Here is a 22,144-nt window from a genome sequence, read left to right as displayed (position 1 = left end):
ATAGTAATTCCCCAATAAGCAAGTTGGTGGTGTTTCACTGTGTGATAAACATCGTGTACCACCTAGAGGTCAAGTTGATGCCTTTTTTTCTGACTAGAGAATGCTTTTATGGAAGCAATACCTATTAGAACTTATTATTGCAATATATATATATCATCATCATCAAATTCCTGCCATGTACCCTCAAGGGGTGTACAGGATATGACAGTACTATATGAAAAAATTACATCATTACTAACTTCCTATCTACAATTTTCCTCCAAATCAGTCTGTTACTTGTCAAGACTCCAACATTATCAGATCTTATATTTCTATCGTCTAAGGCACTTTGTACCGTATCAATCCACCTATATCTTGGTCTTCCTCTGGGTCTTTTTACTCCCAAACTGGCAGAGAAAACTTGTTTTGCTAATCTTTCCTCTCCCATTCTATTTAAGTGACCATACCATCTGAGATTAGCTCTGCTAACGCATTCCTGAATGCTGACAATGTCAAGTTCTTTCCTAATATCCTCATTTTTAATATGATATTGCCATTGATGCCATCTGTTCACGCCTCCAATCTTTCTCAGGACTCTCACATCTGCGGTCTCTAGTCTTTGGTCAAGTGTTTTACTTCTGACCCAGCTCTCAGATCCATAAGTTAAAATTGGTTTGAACACTGTCTTGTATACAGCTAATTTAGTGTTCCGACTAATTTCTTTCTTATTCCATATGAATTTATTCAATTGACTTCCCACGATACCAGCTTTGCTGATTCTGTTGTCTATTTCTATATTTAGTTTACCATCTTCAGTAAAAATTGTGCCTAAGTAGCTGAAATGTTTTACTTGTTCCACAGGTTCTCCATTCACAACACAGTTGACATTTTCAATGATTCTGCCTATTTTCATTGTCTTTGTCTTTATATTACTGACCTTCATACCATATCTATTACAACAGCTATTCAATTTAGTCAGAGAATCTTGCAGACTTGTAGCGGATTTATTTAGAAGTATAACATCATCCGCATAAAGCAAAGAGCTGACATTAACATCTCCAATTTTGATATCAGGTTTAATACCACTTTCCTTCATTATGTGATCCATATAGATAATGAATAACAGAGGGGATAATGTACATCCTTGTCTCACACCAGATTTAACATTAAACCATCTTCCTGTACTTCCTTCAATTCTAACTGCTGACTCACAACTCAAATAAAGACTAAGTATTGCTTGATATAATGCCCCATTGACACCATATAACTGCAGCGTATTGAATAGCTTCTCTCTTGGCACCTTGTCATATACCTTTTCCAAATCGACAAAACTTAAATACAGGTCTTTGTTATATTCCCATGCTTTCTCGACTATTTGTCGTAAAGTGAAGATCTGATCCTGACATCCTCTATTTGGCCTGAATCCAGCTTGTTCTTCACCAAGCTTTTCTTCCACAATTCTTCTCAACCGTTTCTCAAGTATACTTGCATAGATCTTGCCAGGAACACTCAGTAGGGAAATACCTCTGTAATTCTCACATTCAGTTTTATTTCCCTTTTTATATATGGGTACTATGAGAGCTCTACTCCAATCATCGGGAATTCGTCCCTCTGTCCAGGCTTTCTGAACTATGCAGTGCAGCCACTGTAAGACTCTTATACCACCATACTTCAGCATTTCTGGTCGAATATCATCTACACCTGCTGCCTTTCCACATTTCAAGCCTTTGATGGCTTTTTCTACTTCAAGTATGGATATGTATTCCTGACTGCATGCCTGGTCAGTGTTTTTTATCACTGTGCTGTCATCACTGCTTGTTTCATTTAGCAGTTTTTCAAAGTAATTACTCCATACTTCAAGGATATCTTTTTCTCCTGCTTTCATTTCACCTTTATCATCTCTAATTCCTTTTACAGCACTCTTTCCTCCATTCCTAAGCTTCTTCAACAACCTCCAGAATATTTTGCCACCTTCTTGATATTTATTTTCTATATTCTTGCCAAAGTCCTCCCATGACTTTTGTTTAGCTAGTTTTACACACGGTTTAGCTTTCTTACATTTGTCTCTGTATTCTGTAAGAGTAAAAGCTGACTTATTTGCCAGGAACTTTTGATATGCTTTCTTCTTTTCCTTCACTGCCTCTTTAACTTCCTGTGTCCACCAGGGAGTTCTGATTTTTTTATCCTTGCACACAACCTCACCACATGCCTCTCTGGCAGAATCAATCAATGTTTCCTTCAGAGTTTGCCACTGAATCTCCAAGGTCTGATTCCTGTTCTCAAACACTTTCATTTTCTTTTCAATAATATTTCTGTATTTTAGTCTACAGTTCACATCTGAGAGCTGCTCAACTTTTATTCGCTTTAAAACTTTCTTACATGTTATTCTTTTCAATATGAAATTCAATTTTATCCTGCTCAAGACTAAATAGTGATCCCTTCCAATTTCAAATCCTCTGTACACTCTGGTGTCCTGCACCAGGGAGAAAACATCACTATCAACAATAACATAGTCAAAGAGAATTTTCTTATTCCTAGCCTCTTCTCTCCATGTGAATTTGTGCACATTTTTATGTTGGAACATGGTGTTAGTAATAACCAGTCCATGTCCTGAGCAGAAATCCAACAGATATTTGCCATTATTATTAGCTTTGCTCTTTTCTCCAAATTTTCCCAAAATATTTTTGTATGTCTCACAATCATTTCCTACTCTGCTATTTAGATCCCCAACAAGGACCAACTTTTCATTTTTCATTGTGTCAGTTGCTTTTTCTAAAGCCTCAAAAAATTCCTCCACTTCTACCTTAGTAGAACCTTCTGTGGGACCATAGGCACAAATAAGTCTCATTGTCCAGTTCCCCATTCTCATATTTGCCCACATTACTCTACTTGAGACTGACTGCCATTCAAGAAGATTAGCCTCGTATTTTGTGTTGAATACTATGGCTACTCCTTCTTTTCCTTGATTGTCATTGCCTGAATATAACATTTTGTATATATTGCTCAGAAAGATCTCACCAGTTTTGGTCTTTTTTGTTTCAGTCACCCCTATTATGTCGATCTGGTACTTATCTAATTCCTCACTAGCTCCATTTCTTTGCCATTCAGGCTTCTTACGTTGATAGTACCGATCTTTAACTCTGGTGATGTTGAGTTGGGGTTTGTTTTCAGATTTGTTCCAGTAGCTGACTTTTCGCTGTTCGCCCTGGTTTCCTGGCGAAAACAATGGGGGCCTTGTTTAACCGGGCGACGCCCCAGCCGGCATGAAATTTTGTCATGTTGTACCATCATTTTTTATTTTAGTTTAACCAATAAGAATACAATTTGGTCGGCTAAATCCCAAATTGCCAGCCCATCCTCGTTCGTTCAGTATCAAAGTAGATACCCAACAGGGTGCACCACGAGAAGGTGAGGATTGGACATTAGGTCAGAAGCCCTGGTCGGTTCTCCGCATTCCTTTAACGGCTATGTGGAGGTCTCCTCTCAGTTATACAGCTTTGACCCTTAAGCACCCCCTATAATATATATATATATATATATATATATATATATACTAGATTTATTTATTTATTAATCTTATGGCAAAAGTAATACAGAACAGCTACAGATCAATGTCTAGTCTGGAAAGCCAATCCAAGGCCTCATCCGTCACCTTGTGGATGTCCTGTAGGCCACCAACACTCGTATAAGGATTGGGTTGCTCTTTGCGTTATTAAATTCTTTAATCACCCCTCTCTCCTGGCCGCCTGTCCTATCTAACATTGCTCCTTGAAGGAGCAATGTTAGATAGGACAGGCAGCCAGGAGAGAGGGGTGATTCTCACTGTCCCACTAATTGTGCGCATGGTAGTGTTTAGCTTGGTATCTATAATGTTAGTGTATGCACTTCTTTCCCAGACATGGGCACAATATTCTGCTGCAGAGAATGCAAGGGCTAGTGCAGATGACCTTAGAACATCTGCACCACAACCCCAGGTTGTTCCAGCAAGCCTTGAAATGATATTGTTTCTCGTTTTAATTTTGTTGGATAGGTTGGTGATGTGCATTTTATAGGTTAGGCTTATGTCCAAGGTATTTTGGGTGAGGCTCGTGTTCTACCATTTTTCCACAGACACCTCAACCTTTCAAAGAAAGGTCGAGGTATCGATTTGCCTCTGCATTGTTAAGGTGAAATACTGTGGGCACAGTTTTTGTTGGATTTGGCTTCAAATACCACTGCTTGAAGTACTCTTCCAGGATGTTCAAGCTTAATTCCAGGTTAGCAAAGGAGGTAGATTGATATAGGATTGCTAGGTTATCAGCGTACATATACTTGCTTGAGCTGGTATGTGGTAAGTTTTACGCATAGATGTTAAAGAGTAAAGGAGATAACACAGAGCCCTGTGGGAGACTGTTGTGAAGGAATCTGGGCCTGTTCTTTTTTCCCCCAATATGGACCCGGATCTTTCTGTTGGAGAGAATGAATTCAAAAAGCTGGACGGTTTTTTTTTCACCTCATATTTCCTAGGTTTAGGAGAAGGCCCCTGATCCAGACTGTGTCATAAGCCGATGTTAGGTCAATGAAATTTGCTCCAGATATAAGTTTCTTCTTGAATCCTGCTTCAATCTGTATTGTCAGGGCCAGGACCTGGTCACAGCAACTTCTTCCTGGCCTGAAGCCAGCTTGTTCAATCAGGAGTGCTCTTTCGATGAATGGTGAAATTCTTTTAAGGAGAATTCTTTCAAAGAGCTTAAAGGTGGAGCAAAGCAAGAAGATAGGTCGTAGATTTTTGACATCATTTGGATCTTTCCCTGGTTTGGGCACGACAATTATTTTGACTTCCCGCCACAGATTTTGTAGTTTCCCAGCCTCATAATTTTTGAGAAAAGGGCAGCCAGCCATGTTTGGCCTTGTTGATCGAGATGTTTTAGAAACTCGGGGAGGGTACCATCCACTCCTGCAGCCTTGCCATTCTTGGTGAGTTTTAAGGCTACCCTGTACCTCTTCCCAAGAAACTGGGTGTACAAGTTCAGGAAGCTCGGGGCCCATCCTCAGGATTTGTCTGATGGAAGACTGGACAGTAATGTGTTGTTGGTTCTGTCCCACCTAATTTTCTCAGAAGTGACCAACTTTTCCTGCTAAATGTGGTGAAATCGAGTTCATGGATGGTTGAGATCCATCTTTCCTTTCTGTTTTTATCCATTGTTGCTATGAGCTCCTTAGCAACAGTTGGGTCTTTAGTCTCTTCATATTTGGCTAAAAGTTCCTCAGTTTCTCTACTCCAGCATTGGATTTATTGTTTTCTGTAGCCTCTAGTTATAGAATTTGGCTGCAGTTTTGATTAGTTTAACAAATCTTGGATAGCAATTAGGGGTGGGTGGAATTGCTCTAATGGTTTGCTCAGATTTTTTCTGAAATGCATTCCAGTTGGACTTGTGAAGGTTCCATCTAGCGATTGGTGTTCCGCTGATGACTGGGATTGATGTGCCTGTCTTTATTAGTGTAGGCCAATGCTAACTATTAGGGAATCTGTTGAGGATGGCTCTGGTTGTTGGCAGAGGGTGGTCTTCAGAGTCTTTAGAGATTATGCACAGATCTGGGGGACGGGGTAGGTTCTGTTCCATCTGGCTGAGTGGAGAGTGCCTTCCTGCTTGACATCGTAAGTCAAATACAGGTTATATGTATCCACCCAGTTAACTAGATTATTACCGTCCTGGTTGTTAGAAGAATAGCCCCATATGGTGTGATGAGAGTTGAAGTCACCAACATAGATAGCAGGTGAGGTGGTGGCCTATCCATCTAACCAGGCCAAGATTGCGATGGTGGTCTGTAGACCACTTACAGCAACTATGATGAATACGAAACTTAAAAAGCTCCATGCCAGCTAGACCATCGCCTGGAATAACAAGGATCACATTGCTTGTTTGGGTGGAGGGCAAGCTTCAATTACAGTCCCCTAAACAACACTCTCTTAAGATATGTTCCTTAAACATAGAAGGACCATTTAAATCCAAAGCCAAAGTCATGCAAAATAGCCAAAGACAAAGCAATTGACGTCTTGGCTCTCCAGGAAACCCATGTGCCTGAAACAGCCCTCAAAATACCACCATCTACAATGTAGACATTGTAGATGGTGGTATTTTGAACTTTAATACCTATGGAGTATTCTGCATCAGGTACACATTCGGTTATGTCCTTGAGGCCAGACCAAATGATGTAGGTTGCCAGGCCATGCTTAGGATGTCAGTTATTAGACACAAGAATTAGGCCTGGTATCTTTAGTCTATTGAGGGCTGTTTCAGGCACATGGGTTTCCTGGAGAGCCAAGACGTCAATTGCTTTGTCTTTGGCTATTTTGCATGACTTTGGCCTTGGATTTAGATGGTCCTTCTATGTTTAAGGAACATATCTTAAGAGAGTGTTGTTTAGGGGACTGTAATTGAAGCTTGCCCTCCACCCAAACAAGCAATGCGATCCTTGTTATTCCAGGCGATGATCTAGCTGGCATGGAGCTTTTTAAGTTTCTTATTCATCATAGTTGCTGTAAGTGGTCCAGGAGGTTTGGTACCTTTGGACACCTTGTTTGAGACATTAGCTTCGTGTTACCTTTGATTCATCTCTGGGGCTTCTTTTGTGTGAAGCACCAGCAATGTACCACAAGGTAACACAGGAAGGCTGTCTCAAATTCCCCCCCCCCCCCTCCATAATAGATTAACACATGCACACGCATGTATAAACTTAAGAATTGCTTACCTTGGAACAGAATCATAATAAATAATTCAAAATATTATCTGATGGCAGAAGGAAAAGACAGTCTTAGCAATGGATTGAATTGTGCTATTTGTCTACATAACTTAAAATACCAAAGAAATATTTATTATCAAAATAGAAGTTGCTGCCTACTTCCTCAAGAGGCTAACATGTTACTATGTAAATTTCATCACGTGGTTGAGACTTCTATCCCACTTATTGGAGGCCTGATGAAGTAGCTTTAGCCTAATCATAGAGTTTCTGGACTATGTAAATATAAATGATAAAAAATACAAAATAAATAAAAATAATAAACTGGTAAAAAAAAAATTCTTAGTTTGTCTACTGTACTAATATACTATTAGTTCATCATCTCATCTCATTAGTTTACAATATTAATTTACAATATAGCACAATTGAAGTGTACCAAGTCCATAACCCACGGGTTCATGGATCAGAACTACTCTTTGCTAGTTTTTTCTTTCTTTTGGCAATGAGTGTTCAGACTCCATGTAGGCTTGTAAGTAATACTATATCAGACTTTTTCTGTCCATTCAAATATTCAAGGAAATAGCTATGCGCAAAGTTTCAAATGTAGTTGGAACATAATATTGGGATCTTCCTCAACTGAAAGAGCATAATTTTCTTACTTTACCTTTACAGGCCTTGCCATTTGTCAGTGGTTGCCTTTTATCACCTAGTTTCAAGTTTGTATTTACCCATAGGTATCATCTAAATTCTCTTCTCTCATGTCTTGTACTGTTTCTCCTCTCCAAGTTTTCTTGAAGTTTTCCACATATTCTTCTACCTGCAGCAGAACCATTCAAATACTTTTTTTACCATCTCATATCTGGCATCTTTTTGGCATGGCCATACCTGTGCATCCATTCTTTGATGATTTCTTTCCGAATTCACTAGACCCTTGAAATATAGTTATTTCTTTCTTGGCCATCCATTTCTACTGCACATAGCTTTTGTTTTTGGTGCTGTGTTAGTGACCATCCTTCACCTTCATATATCAAAATAATTTCAATGATAACCTTCATAATAGTTATTACACTTTTTTTATATATAATCTTTGTCAAGTAGCTTTATTTAGTGAAACATGTAGGAGGATAAAATAAAGCTACTAAGATTATATATAAAAAAAGTGTAATAGTCTTATGAATAATTGTCAAGAAAAAATTCAACATAACTTCATAATAGTTTTTGATCTTTCATGTGCTCCTTGATTCCATAGACCCCCATTTATCTTACACAATGATCCTCTTGCTTGACTTATACAATAATCCACTAATCCACAAATATCTTCTCTCACAAGTGTTAAATTTATACAATTGTCTCTAAATATTTAAAGTGCTTGACTGATTTAATTTTCCTACTCTTGGTATATCCAAATCATACTGAAGATCATCTTAAGATTATTTTAAGTTTTTTCCCAGTTCATATGCATCTATTAACTTTTTAATCGTATATTTTGCATGATCTCTGTCTTGGGCTATTATCACCTAATCATCGGCGAAAAATAAAGAATATGTCACTTTTCCTAACCGGAATACTCATCCCACAATAGGACTTGTGGGATGAATACTTTATTGTCTAAGTATATTCCCTAAATAAATTTTAAAAGAGATTGGAGATATTCCACATCCCTTAGTCCTTTTGTTTCTGAGACCTTTCATCCAACTACAACTATGTCATAAATCTTCTTTATCTACTGGATGAGTGTTTTATCCTATTTAAGTTTCCTAAATGCATTCCATCTTCCATAGTTGAGTAATTGACAGTGAGTCTTATTATTTTTCTAAGTCTATAAAAACCAGATGAAGTTCTCCTTTCATTTTCATCTTATCTGACATCTGGCAAATATAGTTATATGTACAAGCCCCCTTTCACCACCTAAATCCAGTCTGCTGTTCCAAAATGTTCATACAGTCAGTTGTATTACTTTGCTCAGGAGTCTGCTAATGGATGCCATTACACTTACTGCTCTGTAACTATCTAAATCTTTCTTAATTGCAATATTGTGAGTGGCCAAAGTATAAGATAAATTCCAGCTATGAGGTATGTCATCTCTTTCTATAATATAATTAAATAATTTTGCTGTAATTCTGAATATGTTATGCCTGCCATTTTTCAATTATCCCATTGGTATTTCTTCCAGACCATACCAGAGATGTTCTAAGCACATTTATTAGCTCTTCTCTGGAATTACTCCATCATTATATTATGCTGCTTTGACTTCCTAAATAGCATTCGTATTTTTCTTTAAGATTCTGTCTTTTTTTTCAGTAAGCATTTATGAAAAATACTCCTTCCAGTCCTGCCATGTTATTATGTTTGCTTTAGACTTACAAATATTTGAGATGCAGATTATTCTGATTGTTCTTCAAGCCTGTCTCACAGTCTTACCTGTTTTGCCTCCTATTTGAGGACCTTATAATGTTATAAGTTCACCTCCCTTTTGAAAGTTAACTAAGCTTTTTATCCCACACATAAAAGGCAGAAGAGCCTATAGCTCCAATTGCCTATAGCAAACAGCTGTAGGCAATTAGATGCTGTATGAGGGCTGGGGTCAGGAATACAGCAATCTGTTGATATTCTTCTTGAATTGTTGAAGATTGTAGTCCTTTGAAAATGCTTCATGAGGGAGATGTTCCACAGAATTGAGGTGGAAGGAATGAAAGATGACTGGGAGTAGCAGGTTCAGTGAGTATGCAGTTTGGCTGTAAAATAATTCTGAGCAGCTGTAGTATGAGTTCCTGTAGATACAGCTGAAATATAAGGCATAATAGATGCTAGTTCTGCTGAGCGAAACAGAATAGGTTTGTGGTCAGTGAGATCAGGTCATTTATATAAATTAGGAGGAGGGTGAGTGAAATGACAGAGCCCTGAGGAACACTGGCATTGACAGGAAAGTCTGAGGAGAGAACACCATCCACCATTATATTTAGAGATCGATCTGAGAGAAGACTGGTGATCCATTTATGCAAAGATGAAGGCAGTCCAGATGATGGTAACTTGTGAAGTCCTTGATGCTAGACCCTATCAAAAAAGTCTTGGAGATGTTAAGGTAACAGCACAGGTTTCTCCAAACCTTTCCTTAGAATGGGTCCAAATGTGAGTGGCATAGGCCAGGAGATTTCCTATGGATCTGGAGTAACGAAATTCATACTGGTGTCACTAATTAGATAGCAGTTCTCAAGATGTTGAAGCTGACTGTTGATAACCTTCTCCGTTACTTTAGACAAAAGATGTAAGAGCAGTAGGTTAATTAACTTGATGGTAAACATTTATCTCCTTTGGGGGGGGGGGGTTGTATATTGAGCTTTCTTCCATGCTGAAGGGTGGATGCCAGCTGAGTACAGTTTAGTGAATAGATGTTAGAGAATAAGTGTTAGTTCAGGAGCACATCTCTTGAGCACAATGAGTGGAATTCCATCAGGACCAGCTGCCTGGTAATTTTCCATGGATTGGAAGAGAAGAATGAAGCCAAGACATCAGCCTTGTCTGTAGGTGATGTTACAATGATTTACCATTAGGGTGAGATAGAGGAAGAAGCACAGATGGACAAAAGTTGCACCTGATGACTTTGACTAGGGAGTAAAAGGCGCAACTGCGGGTGGTACAAGCAGCGAGCTTTCTACATTTACGAGGTGTGACAATTTAATTCCCAGAACAGCCATGTAGTGTTGTCCATGTGGCGATTTGGTTGGAGTCACATGAGTACTGTAATCGTCTTTGTACATGTTTTAACTAATGCGTGCATAAACCTCAAGCCGATAGAACCATTTGCTAGTTGGCTATTGCAAAAACAATAGAGATCCGTGTGTAAACTTTGGCATAAAAATGTGTCATCGAAATTTGGAGCAGCATGTTAACATCAAATTTTGTGTGAAAATCGGCAAAACTGCTAATGAAACATCGAAGCTATTGAAAGTGGCATATGGTGTGGATGTTCTGATAAAGTGAAGTGTCTTTGAGTGGCATAAGAGATTCAATGGTGGACAAGAAGATGTGAACAACAACAATCTCAGAAGTGGGCAGCCAAAAACAAAAAAATGATAGATACAAATGTGAACAGAGTGCAAGATTTGGTACCACCTGACAGATGATTAAGTGTGTGATTAATGGCTGATGAATTGCAAATGAATCAGGAAAAGTCAGGGTAATTTTAACTGAAGAATTGGGTATGCAAAAAATTTCTGTGAAGTCTGTGCCTCAGATCTTGATGGACGAACAGAAGCAGCGGCAGCTTCAAGTTGCAACTGATCTTTCTGCAAATAAGCACGTTTCCAAGAGTAATTATGGGTAGCAAAATCTGGTGCTTCCAGTACGATCCTGAAACAAAATGCCAGAGCATACAGTGGAAAACTCTGAGTTCACCACATCTGGAAAAAGCATGCATGTCACATTCACAGTTCAAGACCATGCTGTGTATTTCTTTGATCACAAGGGGATAGTCCACTATGAATTCATTGAACAGCAACAAACGGTCAACCAACAATGCAATTGAATTTAGGAGTGCTGAAAAGATTGAAATTCTGTTCAGAGAAAAAGACCTGAATTGTGGCCTGACAAGTGGGTCATCCATCGTGAGAGAGTTTCTGGCCAAAAATATTAATTACCAAATTAGGTAATTTGGTAATTAATATTTTTTCTTGCTTATCACCCAACTTGGCTCCCTGTGATTTCTGGCTGTGTCTAAAATTAACGACTGCACTAAAAGGATGAAAATTTTCTGACATCACTGATATCCAGCATAATGTGATAAAGGAACTCAAGAGTATTCCAGAAAAAGAGTTTTGGGCCTGTTTCCAAAAATGGGAACATAATCTAAACCAGTGTATAAATGCACAAGGAGCCTGCTTCGACTGCACAAGGCAACAGTAGCCACTAATGTATACTTCCAAACATAGGTTTTTTACAGGTGCAGTCTGGGAATTAAATTGTCACACCTCATATCTTTGTTGAATTTAGACTTTGCCCTTTTAATGGTAGTTTTACAAGTTTTGCGGGCAACTGTGCAGGCTGTGAATGAAGCTGGTGTCTCAAGCCACTTGTGAAAGACTGTTTGCTTTTCTTGGACAGCCCTACCACACTTTTTGGAGAACCATGGTTTATCAGGGAATTTAAAAAGAGTGGGGAATGATAGTTTCCATTCCAATACAGATTATTTCTGTAACAAGGTCACAACAGATATCTCATTCAGAAGAATGAAAACAGCAGTCTAACCATGGAAAAGAGAAGTAAAAGTCACACAAGTTCTCCCACTTGACATTGTTGTAATGTCAGAGCATGTGAGATTGTGAATGGCTGAAGGAAGGATATTCCACCAGATATGAAACTTAGATAAGATTGTGGTCTGAATTGGCAAGAGGAGCAGTCAATTGAACAGAGTACCTGGAAAGAGAACTAGTTAAGAAAAGGTCTAGAGTGTTGAATGAGTGAAGAGGATTGTCAGGAATTCAGGTAGCAAGATGAATGATCTGTTTTAAGTCATTGCTTTGCAGCAAAAATCTCTGCCTCTCTTCCAGATTAGTCAGTGAAATTTGAAAAAAGAACCAATTAGAATTATGGACATTGAAATTACCAAGATGGATGACTTCACTGTTTGGAAATTTTGACTGTTTTAAATTGAGCTTTAAAGATAGGTAATCAGAAAGATCAAAATGATTTTCAGAATTGGGAGAATAGTAGAGGGAGCAGACGAATGAAACAAAATGTGGTGAAGAAATTTTAAGCCCAAGGAGGTCAATAAGGTGTGATTCTAGGTTCAACATTCTTAGGCAAGGAATATCAGAATGCATAAGCACAAGTATCTTCAAAGAGTCGTAAAAGATGCAATTTGGACAATTAAGATAAGCTGTGATTGGTAGAAATTCTGATTCTGACTGAACCCGAGATTGGTAGAAATCTGGGGTTCAGTCAGAATCAGAACATCAGGTTTGGATGATTGAAGATGATGATGCATGTCATTTAAGTTACTTTTGATGCCACAAATGTTTGTAAAGTGAATATGAAGGATTTTTTTTTTTGTGTGTGTGTGTGTGTGTGTGTGTGTGTGTGTGTGTGTGTGTGTGTGTGTGTGTGTGTGATTTTTAATTTTTTGGGGGGATTTTAGAAAGAAGGTTCTTTTTGTTAAAACTGTAGAGACTCGAGACTCGATACCTATTTAGACTTAGTTTTCGTGTTTAAAGGTAGAAAAATTGAAGAGAATAAGGAAAGAGAAACAAGCAGGGGGAAGAAAATAGACTCTTGAACAGAGAGTATCCAGTTCTCAACCACAATGCGACCTTGACAGGCCCCCCGCACTATTACCATTATTCATACTCTCTCAAGGCATGATCTGGCAGTGTAGATGGCAGCAAGATTATGTGCCATTTGATCAGGAATCCTCCTAAAAGATGCATTACCTTGCAGTTCGGTCCTGTACATTAACTGGTAGCTAGCCTTCAGAACTGTTTTACTGCTGTACCCTCAAAAGTGGAGGAGGTACTAGATCTCTGTAGTATGTTTGACATGCCCTCAAACAGTATCGCTCACGCTATATATTGAAAGGTTTTTTTGGGGGTGGGGGTACCGAAACCCTTGCTCTGGGAACCAGCATGGTGGTAATCACTTCAGGGCCCAATAAGTAAGGTGGTGGTGGTATTTCACCTGGCAATGAAAGTCATCTACTACCTAAAACTAGTTGGCATTTACTCTAACTAGTAAGGTATTCTTTTACAGCGGGAATACTTGCTGTTGCCAGAGCCAGTTTGGTAGAAACAGGTCATACCATGATAAAGCAGTGTTGACTTGACAGAAAGAGGCTGTATATTACGTAATCACCAGCCCATAGTGGCCTAAAAGTTTGATATGCTTATGTCTTTTTATAGCAATGGCTGCATCTCCCATCATTCACTCTACTCTTCTTTTATGTTCTCTTTCTATTCCAACTGCCTCATATATATATATATATATATATATATATATATATATATATATATATATATATATATATATATATATATATATATATATATTATTATTAAGGGTATTTACTCATATTGTAGACATTTTATATTGGAATTTTACTGACTAGAAACACCGAGATAAGACAAAAACTTTAATTAGAACATTCGTTTCATTGGAATACTGAATTCTTCAGGTGTACATACTATCACAAAAAACTGGGAAAATTAGCAAAATAAAAAAGTGCACATCTCACATAAACAAAGCTTTGTTTTTTCTTGAGTCAACCCAAGCCAAAACATCACCAAATCCAGTTCCCAGGAGTATATAAAATATCTGTAGTTGCTGGAAGCTGTATTATGGGCAAACCGATAAGTCTATCTCTCTACGACTTGAAGAGCATCAACGCAATATCTTGTACAACAGAACCTGTGCAAGCGCCCTCTCCAGTAATGTCCTTTTCTCTACCAACTCTAATTTAGAATAGCATCAACACCAGATAGACTGGAATCTTACTACAAATATCCATAAAAGCCCTGATGAACTAGAAAGACGCATCTTAGAATTGAAAGAAATAGTTATGAACTGTAATTTAAGTTATAGCTTACCTGATTCACACAGTGCAGTAATTCAATTTTGGTGTTCTCGAGATAGTTCTCCCTCGCGCTAGACCTGCCATGCAGACGCCAGTTTAAACTTGACTGTTGTTGTTCCTAACTTGTTTATGTGAGAAGTTCACTTTTTTTATCTTGCTAATTTTTCCAGTTTTTTGTGATAGTATGTACACCTGAAGAAGTCGGCATTCCGATGAAACTAGTTGTGTTCTAATTGAAGTTTTTGTCTTGTCTCGATGTTTCTAGTCAGTAAAATTCCAATATATATTCCCCCCACCCCTTCCCCCTAGGTATCACTGATATAGTTTGCAGATGTTGTCATCCTGTAGCAGGCTAAGCATATACCCAGACTCAACAATTTACTTAGGTTCTTGTTTCTAAGAAATGCAAAGTTTGTGACTAAGAGTTTGTGATCAGTACTACATTGCACTCCCCTATGCACATGAATAATTATTCTTCTATTTCTTCTTGCTAACATGTAGTCTATTATTGACCCCAGCTTTTTAGTAGGTTGCATCCATGTAAGCCTATGGATGTCTTTGTATTTATAGATTTGTCACATGTTCTAGCATGTGAAAATATAAGAATAATTTTTTTGCCATATCCAAATAAACATTACTGTTTGTTGTTTTCTCTGTAAATAAAATCTGGCTGAGCACTTCTGTGTTTATAATTGCACACTGCATATGCATGTTGAAGAATAACTCTCAGAATCTAGATATTTATGCAGTATATTAGAACTCCAAATTCAATAATCAAATCTATTTAATTCTCTGAAATGTGGGATGTTAGTTTGGCTGAAAATAATCTGTTGAGTATATTGTTCTCTTCTTCCATCTTTTTCACACACACACACACACACACATAATTAATGAATTCATAACAGGCTTATTGCTCAGTTTCACTAATGATCTGCTGAGCAACTTATAGGACCTATACTAATTTTTGTGAATCACCTTATGAACGGCTTCAAAATCTTTCATTATTTCAACAGCTTTGATCAGCAAGGTTTGCTTAAATAAAGAAGAGGGTTGGAGTGTAATCAGCAAAGCCATGAAGAAATTTTGATGTTAGAGGTCATTTATATTGGAGAAAGAGCATATGCAAACGTGCATAGCATTGGGATGTTCGAGCATTGGCTAGGACCGAAGAGGAAATTGGCTATCCAGTTACAAAGAATGGAATGTAGACCATAAGACTATAATTTAATAAGTAGGCTTTTTTTTTTCTTTTTTTTTTTCCAGATCCAGATTTTTTTTAATATGAATCTTATTGATGAGATTCATATAAAGAGACCAAACCTGTAACTTTCATAAGCCTCCATTCTTCAGTCATCCAATAAATGAGATGGTGGTTTCACACTATGAGATAAAATTTATCTATTGGAGGCCAGAATATACTCAAGTTTGGAAGACAACTGACAAAATACTATCAGGACTAGAAGATTTTTGGTACTTGTTCAGGATTCTTCTGATGTCTTTTTGTTGAAAGATCAATGAAAGTATGCAGTGAGCTGTTAGCTGTACTTAGTAAAGTAGGAGATACTTTGCCTTACTAATATACGCAAGAGTTGGAGGAGAAGAACGAAGCTAAGCAGGTTAGTCAGCTTTATCTTTGTGTGATATTACAATATTCTGAACATACATGTGCACACTCCACTTCACATGGCTAAGCATCTTGATGTTTACCCTCTGATTCATGTTCATAGCTGAGTTTCTTGAAGTTTGACAAAATGGCTGCTTTTAAGTATCTTTAAATACTTTACAGGCAGCCATTTTGCCAGAAATGCTCATATTACTGGCATGGTGCTAGAAGAGTTTTTCAGTATTAACAGATATTTACAAGAAATATAGGAAATAGTAATTTCCTGTACTTCTAGTGATTATTGTCATTATTTATTAATTTTAATATATAACATTATTAAAAGAAATGATGATAAATATCCATTTGCAAACCAGTATTTGATTTTTTCATACTTAAAAAAAACTTCAAAAGTGACAGAGCATACGAGAATACAACCTTCAGCTTGAGAGTTGCTTTGGTTTTGTGCTGCTTGAAAGATAATGAGCTCTACTCAAGAATCCACATATCTGCACTCGCATGGTTAAACATATCATTTCACTAGTATGACAGCTGTTTTGAAGTGTTGTTTCTTATCATAGATCTGGCAGATACCACTCTGACCCTCTTAATACTAGAGGATCACACATTTGAAAGTTGTATTTTTGCTGACTAAATTCATCAACGTGTAACATAGAGGAAAAAAAAGAAGAAAAAACTCTTCACTTGGCATCAAAAATTATTATAAGAAAGGATAATAATTGAAGATTTTAATTGTTAATAAATCTGTTGTTGTTTTATAGCTAAATTGCTTCTGAACAGTTTTATCTTTTATTATTATTATTATTATTCAGGCCTCCATGGAGTCAAAAGACTCATCGTGGGAGGTCCCCCCCCCTCCCTAAGAACACAAAGTCTATCATACCACTCCTTGAACTCATCGACCGTTCTCGCTCTCACCACTCCATCAGGCAATGCATTCCATGGCTCAACCACCCTCCATGTAAAGAAACCACTCCTCACCCTCTTGCTCACAATTCCTTTCGTAACTTTCAGCGATGGCCAAAAGAACTCCCCGGTGTCAACCCCGTAACCACCTCTCAACAGTTTAAAAGTCTCAATCATATCACCTCTCCTTCTTCTATCCAGCAAACTCTGCAGTCCACATTCCCTCAGCCAATCCTCATAACTATCATTGTACATTCCTGAAACCATCTTTGTTATCTGCCTTTGTACCCTTTCCACAGTTCTACATTATACAGCAGTTGTTCAGTTGCAAACTGTCTGCAGCCAAACAGGCAGGCAAATATCAGACTATCTGAACACAAGGACTATATCCAGTTCCACCAATACAGCCTCAGGACTTGCTGACCATGCTTTGGACACCCACCACAGGATATACTGGAAGAAGGCCACTTTTAAGCAAAATTGTCATCTGTGGGTGTGTGTGTGTATATATATATATATATAGAGAGAGAGAGAGATAGATAGATGCTCCCAAAGTGAAATACTTAATTAATTACTTCTCATCCGAAACATTCAAAAATAAACTGTAATCAGAAATACTAAGTGAACTCTCATGCCAAGAGGTTATGAAAATATAACTGGCAAACACTGTTTTACTTTGTAGGAGCTCTTTTCTTCAATGCTTGTTTTTTTTTTATTCAATGATAAGAAATCACTTAGATCAGAACCAACTTTAAAAACATATGATTCCATGCTATTATCTCTGATGAAAACCAGGTCAAACAGTTGTTAGATCACTTAAATGAACAGTTTGATTTCACTGCTCTGGCACTTCTAATTTGTGTGTGTGTGTGTCACCACCTTTGGCTGCTGCCTACATATTAATAATTCACAGAAGTAGAGTTTACAAATGTCTTAGAATTTTTTAGATGAGTTTCCTATAGTACATTTCTCATATATTTTGTTAATTATTGTTATTTGCTGAGATTAATCTCAAGCTTTCATGTGTATATTATGTATGTATGATTTGTCATTTGTTCATTTGTAATTTCTTTGTTTAGGCGGTGATTTACATTACCACCTATCACAACATGGAGTATTCACCGAACAAGAAATGAGATTTTATGCTGCAGAAGTAATTTTAGGCTTAGAACACATGCATAAGAGATTTGTTGTTTATAGGGATTTAAAGGTAAGATACTCAAAACACTTATTATTATTATTATTATATTCAGTTAACTGAGTTTATTGGCAAATGAATCCAATTCAGGCCTTATCCAGGGGCCTAGGAATTCACTAGATATTGTTGTAAAATGTGAGATGTCTCTAAAAGTGCAGTTTTCTGGAGTTGAGATGGTGCTATATCTGGGAGGCTCAGCTTTTCTAGAAGTTTTATAAGTGTTCTTGGTTACTGCTCCTAGCACTCTATGCAACTGTTGTACAATTGTAACTGTTGCTTTCTTGCTCCAAAGTCATGGAATTTCAATCTCCAGATCCCTATACTTGGTCAATTTTTCATGCACTTTTTCTTCTGCTCTGTTTTCCGCTGGTATTGCCACATCAATAAATGCACATGTTGTTCACTGCAGTGGTGTCTGGCATATTATGTTCAAGATGTCTGTCAAAATTTTTAAAGTCCCTTAATATTTGGGAATTTTCAATAACTTTTTCAACTTTTATTCCCAAGGGATTTTGCAAGTTGGGAAACTGTATTTCTGGCACAAGCTCCAGTGTACAGCTTTTGCTATCCAATCATGCCTTTATTTATAGTCTTTTTTATAGTCTCTTCTTTATCTCTGCACTGTCAGCATTTACTCTTGTACAGATCTTTTGAATCTTTACCTTTATTGCATTCATTTGTAGTGCTCGTTCTTGAGCAGCAGTATCAGACCTTCTACCTCTCTTTCTAGATGCTACCCTGCTGAAACAATTGCCAAGTTAAGCAACTGCCAACTTTCCCTTCAATATCTTTCAAATATTGACCATGGAATGCTTTATTTTTTACAACCTTGTGATTTTTTTGCGATTTCTCTCTTCCTGTACTGCTTTTTTGAATCTACTACATTCATTGCTTTTTCTTTGTAAGCATCAGTTAACATATTTTTTGCGTTTCCTTGATGTAATAATTCAATGCTCATTTTTCTTCTTCTGTTTGCTTCACTTGCAAAAGATTACAAGCTCCACCATTATGTTGGAGGCTTAATGGATTTTTTACAACACTCAGAAAGAATTAAAATAGAATTTAATACTTCCTATATTTCGTCCTAGTCACTAGGACATCTACAGGGATTACAAAAACAATTAATGTAACATATACACAAATAACAAACAATACTAAGCCCAACCACGTGGGTGACACTAAAGTCCTATCTAGGTAGAGCGCCCTCTAAGGGCAGTAGTAGGTGGCCTGGAATGTAAGGTGGGAACTCTGGTGATGAGTGTTTCCCAAATCTTCGGAAGCTTAAATGCAACCGTATTTATTGAGATTTGGTTGGTTTTTGAGAACACTGCTTCTAAGAAAAGTCTCTCTTTCTTGAATTTGCTGTGGTGGAGCATGGTGGTTTTCTTCCATGATACACTGTGGGTGGTGTCCAAAACATGGTCAGCCAAGCCTGAATGGCCATAGTTGTGTTTGAAGATGTACGACTTGTGTTCCTCTAGACGGATGGATGCTGATCTGCCTGTCTGTCCAAAGTACGCCAACTTACAGGAACAGGGTACTTTGTAAACTCCAGGCAGAGAGAGAGGAGGGAGCTGATCTTTCGTAGAAAGATCAGCTCCCTTCTCCCTCCTCACGAAAAAATAGCCAAGATACTAAAAAAGTACAACCTACACACAGCATATAAGCCCCACCGCAAACTTGCTACCCTTATCCGTTCTACGAAAGATCAGATCCCTCCTCTCTCTCTGCCTGGAGTTTACAAAGTACCCTCTTCCTGTAAGCTGGCATACTTTGGACAGACAGGCAGATCAGCATCCATCCGTCTAGAGGAACACAAGTCGTACATCTTCAAACACAACTATGGCCATTCAGGCTTGGCTGACCATGTTTTGGACACCACCCACAGGGTATCATCGAAGAAAACCACCATTCTCCACCACAGCAAATTCAAGAAAGAGAGACTTTTCTTAGAAGCAGCAGCAGCTCTCAAAAACCAACCAAATCTCAATAAATACGGTTGCATTAAGCTTCCGAAGATTTGGGAAACACTCATCACCAGAGTTCCCACCTTACATTCCAGGCCACCTACTACTGCCCTTAGAGGGCGCTCTACCTAGATAGGACTTTAGTGTCACCCACGTGGTTGGGCTTAGTATTGTTTGTTATTTGTGTATATGTTACATTAATTGTTTTTGTAATCCCCATAGATGTCCTAGTGACTAGGACGAAATATAGGAAGTATTAAATTCTATTTTAATTCTTTTTGAGTGTTAAAAAATCCATTAAGCCTCCAACATGATGTCCTCACAGCATTTAAGCCTCTACACATGGAAGCGCCACCATTCTTGGCTATGTATAACCAATCCACATCACTGTGAGGGTGCAAGGCATGATTCACTGTTTTAATTTTCATGTTTTAAGATCAAGTGCACCAAAATTGGCTTGTGTCCAGTCAATTATCAGTGTATCTGATTACAGGAATGGCCTGTGTATTGATTGCTGTTGCAATGTTACCTCAATTCAGCTTGAACTTTAGAACTTTTCTAACTCTTTTTATATATCGCACAGTTTTCTTTTTGATTTCTGAACTTAAAATGCTGTCTGCCTCAAGAATTCCTGGACATTATAGGATTCATGCTGTGACAAGTTCTTAATTTTCCATTCATCTGCAAATGAGATTTCTTTGTTGCCTGTTATTTTCCCTCGAATTATGGAGAGTGTTACACATTCCTCAAGTCCAAAGTCCATACAAATGTCTTCATTGAAGATTCGGATTGTATTGAACAGTGACTCAATTTCTCTGGATGATTTTCCATATAGCTTGAGGTCATCTATGTGTAACAAATGAGATGTTTTTTCTGCTTGCTTTGATGTTTGATATCCAAAGCTAATTTTCTTTACAATTAATATTAGAGGAATATTAATATTACAGTGCTAGGATGAACAATAGAGATAATAGTGAGTCATCTTGAAAAATTCCTCTCTTATTATTATTTATGCATCCAAGAAATCAAAAGACTCATCTGTATCCAGATTATCTCCATTGATTATTAACTGAATTTTCCAAGTGGGCATGACAGCTGTTAGAAATTTTCTGATGTTTTTACTCACTACAAAAAAATTTCTGAACATTTTATAATCCAGCTATGTGGCAAAGAGTTGAATGCTTTCTGGTAATCAATCCATATCATACATAAATTGGCTTTTTGCATTTTTGAATTTTTAAAAACCATTTTTTGTCAATTAACAGTTGGTCTTTTGTTCCTCTGGATTTTCTGCAACATCCCTTTTGTTCAATAGGCAAGTTGGTATCATGATAAATATTGACCAATCAAAGTTGCTAGAAGTCCAGTGAGTAACTTGTTGTCAGCAGCCAAGTTATTGGGTGGTAATTGCTTGGAACAGTTCCTTTTTCTTTGTTTTTCAAAATCAGAAACTGTCCTTCCTGTTGTCATACACTCTTTAATTGAACCTGTTTGCAATAGGTTGTTAATTTGTTGAGTCAGTTGAGCATGAGCACCAGGCAAGTATTTGAGCCAAAATACATTCATTTGCTTGTCTTTTTATTATTATTATCATCCACTCAATGGAAAGTGTCAGGACTCACTGAAGCAGGTTTACTTTTGCTTTCTCTGTGCATATAACACTATCTTAACCCTGAATTGCTGATGTAATTATAATTTATAGTCATAATTAAATATTTTCATCATTTGCATATAATTCTTGAAGTATTGCTATTGGCTCTTTGGATAATGTCAATTATAATCCACCTATTTTCATTAAGAGTCATTCTGTTACTGCACCTTGATCTCCCTATTCAGAGACAGTCCATCCTAAAAGCTGTGATCAGATTTTCAGTTTGTATTTATTTTATATTTATTGAGAAAATATTTTCTGCACTTCAGAAAACAAAACCATTCCCCTCAGTCTCAGAACTTCGATGTCAGCAATGCTAAAACTTATATACGAATTACAGAACTTATTACACAACATATTACCAGTGCTTCTAAATTGATGTTATTTCATGACAAAACATATGTAATTTCTAAATAGATAAAATCAAGTTGGTGGCTCCATAGCTCAGTTTTAACGATGCCCTTTGGTTGGAAAGACTTGGGTCCAAATCCTCTAGCATGCAAAGAACATTTATCAGAGCTTTTTAACTGAAGCTAAGTTA

At 37.4% G+C, this 22,144-nt stretch overlaps 1 protein-coding gene across 1 annotated transcript in view; it reads left to right on the top strand.

The window, feature by feature from the left end:
* The window catches only part of Gprk1 (G protein-coupled receptor kinase 1), a 598,843-nt gene that overhangs the window by 350,998 nt on the left and 225,701 nt on the right, over positions 1-22,144 (top strand). The window contains exon 11 of the mRNA XM_090400057.1: positions 17,867-17,997. Coding sequence (XP_090256183.1) covers positions 17,867-17,997 — 131 coding nt within the window. The remainder of the gene's footprint in view (positions 1-17,866; positions 17,998-22,144) is intronic.

The sequence above is a fragment of the Typopeltis vanoorti genome, chromosome 11 (genome assembly GCF_054136105.1).
Source record: "Typopeltis vanoorti isolate ZY-2024b chromosome 11, IOZ_Tvanoo_1.0, whole genome shotgun sequence".
Taxonomy (NCBI): domain Eukaryota; kingdom Metazoa; phylum Arthropoda; class Arachnida; order Uropygi; family Thelyphonidae; genus Typopeltis; species Typopeltis vanoorti.
Note: the sequence above shows the minus strand (reverse complement) of the source record. Positions and strands in the feature narration are given on the sequence as shown.